This window comes from Trichoderma breve, chromosome 3 (assembly GCF_028502605.1).
Source record: "Trichoderma breve strain T069 chromosome 3, whole genome shotgun sequence".
In the NCBI taxonomy this organism is placed as follows: domain Eukaryota; kingdom Fungi; phylum Ascomycota; class Sordariomycetes; order Hypocreales; family Hypocreaceae; genus Trichoderma; species Trichoderma breve.
The window spans coordinates 5,681,486-5,691,474 of NC_079234.1; the positions used below are offsets into that span (position 1 = coordinate 5,681,486).

Below are 9,989 nucleotides of genomic sequence, written 5' to 3' on the forward strand. Positions count from 1 at the left end.
AATAGACATGTTATAGACCCAGCTTGTTTTTCCTTTAGCGATAGCACCGTAGTAATCTTAATGAGATTTGACATTCCATATTCGCTTACTATTGAGCCTTGATCCGTTATTCTTCGCAGCCACAACCAAGCAAAGCACACAAACGCCGTCCCTTTTTTTCTTTTCTCGTACCTGTGATTCCACGTTGGAACAAAGTACGTTTGTCATTGTATCTGCACCGCTCCGCCCTTTACCAAAGCTATCATGATTTCCCGCGGCTGCAAATGTGATTTGTCATGAGCTACCTATTAAACCGCCTCGCCCAAGTATTAATTACAACAATTTACCAAGCGCCTACTTCGAAGTTTTCCTGCCAATGGGTTAGCCTTCTTCTGCTTGGTCAGGTTGAGCAATAGGGAACAGGGAGTACAAACCTCTGGGAAATACGTTGACACTACAGTTCGGTCGGCGAACTTTCTTCCAGCAAGAGCTGTAAGAGCCTTGGTGGCGGATTCCTCAGAATCGAACTTGACGTATATCTTGCCCACACCGGTGGATTGTCTGCTGCCGCCAGATGGTCTGGGGACTTTGAGCTCTACGACCTTGCCAAACTTGGAACACTCGTCCTGAACGTCCTCGCAAATTTCTGCATCTAGGATTAGAATACTGACATAATAAGAACAACACTCTCACATACCTTCGTAATCGTCATTGTCCAGAAGCTCTTCAGGAGTGACCATGTTGAGAAGCTGGATGACAGAGCTTCTCTCAATGTCATTGGAGGTTTGAGAAGCGAGACCACTGATGGCAGTGATGCCCACGTCGAAGTTGGCGACCTGTGTAGGTCCAATGCTGGCTTTTGTCACCTTAAGCTTCTTGCCGCCTACATCCATTCCGTTCAGGCTGTTCAAGGCAGGCTCATTCGCTGTGGAAGGCTCAAGATATTCAGTAAATGCGATTCCCTTTGATAACATGGTTAGCACAGATTTACGCTGACAGATCACATCCGCAAACCAAACTCGACTCACCCTAGATTCTTCGGTACTGCGATCTTTCACCAGAACAAACGCTTTGGGCTTGCCGAATGCGGCGAGCAGCTCAATGACTTGATCCTCGGAGAGGAAAGGCGGAATGTTGGTGATGCACAGCTTGTGTACGGTATCAGGCACCACGTTGGAAATGACTTCTGGGTCGTAAGGCATCTCATCTGGTAGCGCAGGCATGACATAGTCCTTGGGTCGGCGAATATTCAGCCCGTGGTTGCCACCATTGGCGGTACCATTCTGTGCATCATCGGCCTCCATGGTGATGCCATCCAATGCGAGCGCAACAGTTGCGTCAGACGCATTTCTGAACTCTAGGACGGCAAATGCCTTGTCCTGAGAAAACTGGCAGAGAACGCAAGGATCAGAGCTCTCAATGACATTCAGCCCATTAAGTTGTAGGTTGAAGAACGAAATCAGTGCGTCTTCGGTAACACCGCTTGCAACATTGGAAACGAGCAGGCGTTTTGCCTGGCGAGAGTTGCTCGCCTTGAGCCCCGCGCTGGTGACCTGGCCACCAGGTTGAGTCATGAAGGCTTGCAGCTTTGTTGGATCCATCGGTTGTTGACGAGGGGCACCTGGAAGAGGAAACATGCCAGAAAGCTTGGCTTGCTCGGCTGTCACGAGGTCGTAACCAGGAGGCTTGATATCCCACTGCGTCAAACGTCGCTTACGCTCGAGAATGGGGATAACGTCCGTCAAATCGGGAGTGGGCTCTCGTTTCTTCGGAGGCGACGGGCTGCGGCGTGGCTGCTCTTGCCTTGCAAACCCATCATCACCACGCCTCTCTCGCTCTCCTCGTCCTCCTCTTCGGCGATCGTCGTATCCATCTCGGTCTCGTCGGTTGGGCCTCTCGTCATCGTCACGTCGAGCATCTCGGCGGTAAGAGCCTCGGTCACGGTCCCACTCACGGTCGCCCCGACGGTCGCGCGCCGATGAGTATCTATCCTCGCGTTCCCTATCGCGGTGGCTGCGACTTGAAGAGTATGCATCGACGTCTCCCTCAGGCCGGCGATGGCCTCCACGGTGGTCTGGTGATCGAGAGCGGCGGCGATCCCTGTCTCCACGATCTCTGTGTCGGTCGCGACGGTCATCTCTTTCGCCCCTCGAGCTCTAGAGCAAAGCAATTAGATATGGCGGGTGGAAACAGCAATTGGCATACGAACAGGATAATCTCGGTTTCTTCGCCCCCCATCTGATTGACGCGAAACTTTGGTTAGCACAGGCGCCAATTGAGCAACGGCTGGAACGCGCGTCGTACCTCGAGATGAATAACTGTCGCCGTTCATTGTTGTGGTTTCTCGTCGCCAATTCGAGCGACCGGGCAACTCCTTGAAATTGGTGATGCCGGATTCTGTGATGAAAAGGACAGTCGATGGAGTCGCCGGCAAGATTCTTGGCCAAAAGCTCCTTTGCCAATGCTTTGCATGGAAGGCGAGGCTGGAGCTTTTTTACAAGATGGGCGCTAATCCGCTTCGGCGTTAGTGCTGGCGAGCCTGCCGGATTATCTGCGGCTAGTGCTTTAGTGACGCGCCTGAAGACCCGAAAAGTCCATAGTGGTGGCCCCTATCATATCGACGACTTACACACTACCTGCAGATACGGTATTAACCTGTACCTGTAATTGTTTTCTTTTTCCAAATCAATAGGTTCACCAATCATGGCAATGAAGCGCATTGTCGAATGGCGCAAACTGCCAGTGAACCTCACGGAACTCTCCATTGACACGACTTTGCGGTGTGGCCAATCATTTAGGTGGCGGAAACTCAATGATGAATGGTTAGTTTCACCTCTTTGTCGCTCTTATTTATGATGAACTAAACAGAAGCAGGACATGTACCTTGCATGGGAGGATACTGTCTTTGAAGCAAGATGAAACTCATCTACATTATAAAGTGACTTGGCCAGAACACCGTGCTGAGAGTAAATCATCCGGCAAAGACGCGCCATCAGAGAAGGACGATACAGAAGACCTTCTTCGCCACTATTTCAGCTTAAACATTGATCTGGCTTCCCTGTATCAACAGTGGTCGAAGGATGATCCAAACTTTCGGAAAAAGGCACCGCAGTTTACGGGAGTTCGGATCCTGAATCAAGATGCATGGGAGGCGTTGATATGCTTTATATGCAGCAGCAACAATAACATATCTCGAATCTCTCAAATGGTGAGTCCTCATGAGAACGATTTAAGAAGGACGACTTTCGATTAACATAACTTGAACTCTAGGTCCATAAACTTTGCAAGCATTATGGCCCGTTGATTGGCCACATAGAGGGCGAAGCCATGCACGATTTCCCAGCCCCAGAGTCTCTAACGAAAAAGACAGTTGAGGCCCATTTAAGAGAACTTGGCTTTGGGTATCGCGCCAAGTACATCGCAGAGACGGCTCGCATCATTGCGAAAGAAAAACCCTCGGCATGGCTAGACTCACTACGTAACCCAGATTTCCCTGCATTCAACGCCGTGGCAGTAGTGGATGCGCCGCAATCCACCTACAAAGATGCCCAGGCTGCACTCCTCTCCCTCACTGGCGTAGGCCCAAAGGTGGCCGACTGTGTATGCTTAATGGGTCTAGGATGGGGAGAATCAGTCCCGGTAGATACACATGTTCTTCAGATTGCGCAGAGAGATTATCGCTTTGGAAAAAAGGGCCCCAAAACGATCAACAAGGTCATGTACGATGCGATTGGAGACCATTTCAGAGGCATATGGGGTAAATATGCGGGCTGGGCTCATTCAGTCTTGTTTACAGCCGACCTGCGAGAGTTTTCAAGCCGTATCAAGGAGGAGAAAGTCAAGGAGGAGAAAGTCAAGGAGGAGAAAGTCAAGGAGGAGAAAGTCAAGGAGGAAAAGGTCGAGGAATTATCACAGAAAGAAGATGCTCCAGTCTCAAAGAAGGGGTCTCCAAGGAAGAGGAAAGCTGCTGTTGAGGTTGAGGTGGAAAGTGTAGTACTTGTGAAGGAGGAAGATACAAAAGAGGGAGTCATTCTGGAAGTAGACACGACAACCAAAAGGCGGCGAACAAGAGCCCGGCCATAAAATCAATGATGATAATATTAATTCTTTTCTCCATCCTTCTTCTCTCTGTATTTCTAATATTTTCTTGGTCCCAAGGCTAACGTGATAACGCAACTGTCGTTGCATTGGCTGCACGTAGTGGCGCGTCGGCTGAACGTCGGAATTGCGTTGGCGGTAGACTTTTTGCCGCCTCTATGCAAAGCTTGGCCTGCAATCCCTATCTAAAATCAACAAGCTTCTCAGCAGCACACCTCCATGCGCAACGCTCTCGTTGGAACCACGGCAAACACGTTAGAACCGGGATGAAGCAGGAAGTTCGATGAGCCAAGATGTCTGATGCAGATTTCGAGACGATCAAGAGGCTCCAGCAGGAGCGCAACGCTGCGGCAGCCGCCTCCAAAGGCTCCCGCGCGTTGGCAGCCTCGAATCAACGCAATGACTCGACGAAGCAGCGGCTCACCGACAGCGCAGACAACGACCTGTACGACCGACAGGAAGCCGACAAGTTTGCGGGATACCACACGTCTCTGCCAATGGGAGATGATGACGATGAGATGCAAGATGGAGACAACACGCGTAGACTCGTTGGTCAGTACACGGCATCTCGTGAGATGATTGACGAGTTTGCCCGCGGCGATGGCGTTGAAGAAGATGATATTCTGGCTGGCAAGGGCGAGAAGAGCGGACGCATCACCGACCGTGAGACGGATTATCAGAAGCGACGGTTCAATCGCGTGCTCACGCCGACTCGAGCTGATCCCTTTGCTGAGAACCGAGCAGCTGGTGCTGCAGAGAATGGGACCAGCTATCGAGAAATCATGGAGCTGCGCGAGCTTGAACGCGAGGAGGAGCGTGTGAAGCAAGCCATCAAAGCCAAGTTGGATGATGACAGTGGCGAAGACGCAAAGCCAACACTCGCTGATCATGACAAGGAAAACGCAGAGGCGGGCTCGACGGAGGCCGTCACGTCGGTACGCAAGCGTAAGAAGCGATGGGATGTCTCATCGGCGCCTGCTGGAGAAGAGGAAGTAAAGGAGGAGAATGGGGATGCAGTCAAGCCCAAGCGCTCCCGGTGGGATCAGACACCCTCTGTTCCGGGACCAGATGCTATGGACGCCCCCAAGAAACGCTCGCGATGGGATCAAGCGCCATCTGCAACACCCATGGGCAACCAGGGGCTTGCAACTCCCATGCATCAGTCCCAGGCAACCTCGATGCCTACGACCTTTGGAACTGACATCTCTGGACGGAACATGCCACTGAGCGACGAAGAGCTTGACCTGCTCTTGCCAGGCGAAGCCGAGGGTTACAAAGTGCTTGACCCCCCTCCTGGATATGAACCTGTTCGGGCTCCAACTCACAAGATCATGGCCACTCCGGCACCTCAGACTGGCTTCATGATGCAGGACCCTGACCAAGTCAGACTTGGTGGAAAGCCGATGCCAGCTGAGATTCCCGGAGTGGGAGACTTGCAGTTTTTCAAGCCCGAGGACATGGCGTACTTTGGTAAGCTTACAGACGGCTCTGATGAAAACGCCCTCAGCGTGGACGAGCTCAAGGAGCGAAAGATTATGAGGCTGCTTCTCAAAATCAAGAACGGAACCCCGCCCATGCGAAAGACGGCTCTTCGACAGATTACGGACAATGCCAGGCAGTTCGGCGCCGGTGCCCTTTTTGACCAGATTCTCCCCCTGTTGATGGAAAAGTCGCTGGAAGATCAGGAGCGACATCTGCTCGTCAAGGTCATTGACCGAATTCTCTACAAGCTGGACGACTTGGTCCGCCCTTACGTGCACAAGATCCTTGTCGTTATCGAGCCACTTTTGATTGATCAAGACTACTATGCCAGAGTCGAAGGTCGTGAGATTATTTCCAACCTCAGTAAAGCAGCAGGTCTCGCCACCATGATCAGCACAATGCGGCCGGATATCGACCATGTTGACGAGTATGTCCGTAACACGACCGCCCGAGCATTTGCTGTTGTTGCCTCTGCCCTCGGAATTCCCGCTCTGCTGCCTTTCCTCAGAGCTGTGTGCCGAAGCAAGAAGTCTTGGCAAGCCAGGCACACTGGAGTCAAGATCGTCCAGCAGATTCCCATCCTCATGGGATGCGCGGTGCTGCCTCACCTTAAGGGTTTGGTAGACTGCATCGCCCCCAACCTGAGCGATGACCAGACCAAAGTTAGAACCGTTACGAGTCTGGCCATTGCCGCCCTTGCTGAGGCTTCCAACCCATATGGTATCGAGAGTTTCGACGATATCCTCAACCCACTGTGGACTGGAGCCCGCAAACAACGAGGAAAGGGACTGGCTGGTTTCCTCAAGGCTGTGGGATACATCATCCCCCTCATGGACGAAGAGTACGCCAATTACTACACTAGTCAAATCATGGAGATTCTGCTACGAGAGTTTTCCTCCCCAGACGAGGAGATGAAGAAGGTGGTGTTGAAGGTGGTGTCTCAGTGCGCAGGCACAGAAGGAGTGACAGCCGGCTACCTAAAGGAGCACGTCTTGGACGAGTTCTTCAAGAGCTTCTGGGTGCGGCGAATGGCTCTGGACAAGCGAAACTACAAGCAAGTCGTTGAGACCACAGTGGACATTGGCCAAAAGGTTGGCGTGAGTGAGATCCTGGAGAGAATTGTCAACAATCTCAAGGATGAGAGCGAGGCCTACCGAAAGATGACGGTAGAGACGGTTGAAAAGGTGGTGGCCAGTCTCGGTGCCGCAGATATCGGCGAGCGTCTCGAGGAACGCCTGATTGATGGTATCCTTCACGCGTTTCAAGAACAGAGTGTCGAGGACATTGTTATGCTCAACGGCTTTGGTTCAGTGGTCAACGCTCTGGGAACACGCTGCAAGCCCTACCTGCCACAAATTGTCAGCACAATCCTATGGAGACTGAATAACAAGTCCGCCACTGTCCGACAGCAAGCTGCGGATCTCATCTCTCGAATCGCCATGGTCATGAAGCAATGCGGAGAGGATGCTCTCATGGGCAAGCTGGGCATTGTCCTGTACGAGTACCTCGGAGAAGAGTATCCCGAAGTTCTCGGATCGATTCTGGGAGCTCTGCGATCCATTGTCACGGTCGTGGGTATTTCTCAGATGCAGCCTCCTATCAAGGATTTGCTCCCTCGATTGACCCCTATTCTACGTAACCGACACGAAAAGGTGCAGGAGAACACGATTGATCTGGTGGGACGTATTGCCGACCGAGGCCCTGAGAGTGTCAATGCTCGAGAGTGGATGAGAATTTGCTTTGAGCTTCTTGATATGCTCAAAGCTCACAAGAAGGGAATCCGTCGAGCGGCAAACAACACGTTTGGTTTCATTGCCAAAGCCATCGGTCCCCAGGATGTCTTAGCCACGCTGCTGAACAACCTGAGAGTACAGGAGCGACAGTCTCGTGTCAACACCGCCGTTGCCATTGGTATCGTCGCCGAAACTTGTGCCCCGTTCACTGTCCTGCCGGCCCTGATGAACGAATACCGCGTGCCTGAGCTCAACGTCCAGAACGGTGTGCTCAAGTCCTTGTCCTTCCTGTTTGAATACATTGGCGAAATGGCAAAGGATTATGTCTACGCCGTCACGCCTCTGCTTGAAGACGCCCTCACAGATCGAGATCAAGTGCATCGACAGACGGCCGCGTCGGTAGTCAAGCATATTGCGCTCGGTGTGGTTGGTCTTGGTTGCGAAGACGCCATGATTCACCTGCTCAACCTGCTGTATCCCAACCTCTTCGAGACCAGTCCCCACGTCATTGACCGTATCATCGAAGCCATTGAGGCCATTCGCGTGGCTGCAGGTCCTGGCTTGGTGCTCAACTACGTCTGGGCTGGACTCTTCCACCCAGCGAGAAAAGTGCGAACGCCGTACTGGCGATTGTACAACGATGCCTACGTGGCTGCGGCCGATGCCATGGTGCCATACTATCCCAACTTGGACGACGACATTTCAGACCGACCAGAACTGGCCATTATTCTATGATTTGTTTTTGCTACTGCTCTGCTACGACGAGTGGCTAGTGTGGTGTGATTAGGGGAGGGCCTCTTCTCCTGTATATTCAACGAAGGAGGGGGGTCGTTCATGGAGATAGGGGATACTCTGAATTTTTCTGCTTGAATTCTAATAATGTGTAAGGGTGGATTACAGTGGCATGCGTTGGGCGTTTATTCTGTTAGATTTTTCTAGGTACCGAAAAGAAAATGTGTTTTTTTCCCCCCATCTGCCCTTTTTGGAGTAACTGGATATGACAGCTGTTAGCACGGCAACGGTGATTATGTATCTTGTTTGTTGATGACGGCGGTCGAACCATCTCTGGAAGAATATTCGCTTTCGAGTTATACGAGAGGTATTCAACACGGCCACAATGACGTCGGATATGTCCTTGTTTTCGCTGGTATGTACGATGACGCCGTGAGAAAGGGCTCAAGACATGTGAAAAGCTCCCTTGAGTTGCTCGTTTCACAAAGAGACACCTTCAGCTTCTGGGAAAGGGAAGGCTTCTTGTCTTTACCGGAATGGAGGATACCGGAGCCTGCGTCATTGTCTCGCCTCGAACTTGTTTCGTCTCATTGCCTTGCATCGCATCGTATGCGTGTGAATCGTGATTTTTGGGGTTATTGTATTTTTGGAGGGTTTGGACTACTCTTATCTGGACATTCCAGTTGGGAAGAAGAACTGAATTGATGAAGTACAAGTACACGATCATATATTGATGGATTCATCTGTGTTGTATCTGCAGCCTAGAGCCTGAACCATGCAGCAAACTCAACGATGTGGACACTTTATATGAGTAAAGAGGGCAAAAAGAAGAGTTATAGCAACAAAAAGGAAAGTGCTACACAAACAACAAAAAATGAAGCTGCCCACTATCAGAGTCGAACTGATCACCTTGTCATGTCAAGTGAAATTACTAGTGACACGCTATACCGCTTAGCCAAGCGGGCCGAGAGCTCGTGAGTTGATGCTCGGGCTGGCATAACCGACTCATAAAACTGCCAAACTTCATCTCATCTCATCTCATCTCGTTTTTATCTACAGCAAAATGTGTAAAAACTACAAAAGCAAAGGCCAAGAGAAATGAGAATGGGATTGACGTCACTAGATGCCAATGCCTTTGTGCCTTTGTGACTTTTTGTCCTTTTGAAATCTCGTCTGCCTAATCTGATTTGCATCTGCTCACGCTCAATGTCTCACTTTGGGCGTGAGCAATTCTCTCCAGCCCCCTGCAATGTCTCAGTCGTCGAGAGAGAAATCAAGAGCATGGAAGAGGTGATTGGTGCTACTACGAGATGTATGGTCACTACGGCATAGTACTTGCATGCGCCACCAGCACGAATTACATATCACGGTAAGCAAAGTCAGAAAAGAGAGAAAGAAAAAGAAAAAATAAGAGACAAGAAACCAAGTCAAGACGAGACATGCATGCATACGAGCACACAATGTCGCACAATGAAACGACGCTAAGAGATGCAGCCAAAAAATCTCTTCTCTCAATGCTGCCGTACTCGTACATACTGTAGTACTCCGTAATGTGCTGTAAAGTAGATGAAATGGCCTCCATCTTCATCGTTCTCCCCTCTTTGCCAGCGTGCATATGCCGCATGCATGCAGCAAAATGGTGATTCAAAGCCCCGTCGTGCAGTAGCGCCGCAGGAAGCAGATACTTGGAGTAAGCAGTGCGTGCAGCTACTAATGCAGGCCGTAAATAAGTTTGCACAAGACGGAAAAAGAAAGAAGAAAAAAGGGCAAAGGATAGATTTCGTGTTTGCCGAAGTCGATTCCTTTGGTTGGCTGGATGGGATGGGATGGGATGTTGGGGGGACAAAACAGGACCCGGCTAAAATAAAAGGCGAGCTTAACGAGCACAAAAGAGAGAGAGAAATGCCGGGAATAAAGGAAAAAAGGCGGTCGGGATGTTGAATATTCGGGTGTGTCCCAGACAAG

General features: G+C 50.8%; 3 protein-coding genes across 3 annotated transcripts; 2 read left to right on the top strand and 1 right to left on the bottom strand.

The window, feature by feature from the left end:
* Positions 1 to 322: 322 nt before the first annotated feature.
* Positions 323 to 2,311, bottom strand: T069G_06110 (RNA recognition motif domain-containing protein; the record flags this gene model as incomplete). The annotated part of the gene is made up of 7 exons (XM_056173320.1): positions 323 to 349; positions 414 to 625; positions 677 to 941; positions 1,008 to 1,761; positions 1,816 to 2,135; positions 2,189 to 2,217; positions 2,284 to 2,311. The coding sequence occupies 7 exons, from the start codon at positions 2,309 to 2,311 to the stop codon at positions 323 to 325; spliced, it is 1,635 nt and encodes a 544-aa protein (XP_056030178.1).
* A 371-nt stretch (positions 2,312 to 2,682) lies between these two features.
* T069G_06111 (hhH-GPD superfamily base excision DNA repair protein domain-containing protein) lies at positions 2,683 to 4,062 on the top strand (the record flags this gene model as incomplete). The annotated part of the gene is made up of 4 exons (XM_056173321.1): positions 2,683 to 2,801; positions 2,854 to 3,187; positions 3,250 to 3,579; positions 3,640 to 4,062. The coding sequence occupies 4 exons, from the start codon at positions 2,683 to 2,685 to the stop codon at positions 4,060 to 4,062; spliced, it is 1,206 nt and encodes a 401-aa protein (XP_056030179.1).
* A 308-nt stretch (positions 4,063 to 4,370) lies between these two features.
* Positions 4,371 to 8,027, top strand: T069G_06112 (splicing factor 3B subunit 1 domain-containing protein; the record flags this gene model as incomplete). Its single annotated transcript, XM_056173322.1, has 1 exon — positions 4,371 to 8,027. One exon carries the CDS (start codon positions 4,371 to 4,373, stop codon positions 8,025 to 8,027), a length of 3,657 nt encoding a protein of 1,218 aa, XP_056030180.1.
* Positions 8,028 to 9,989: the final 1,962 nt, after the last annotated feature.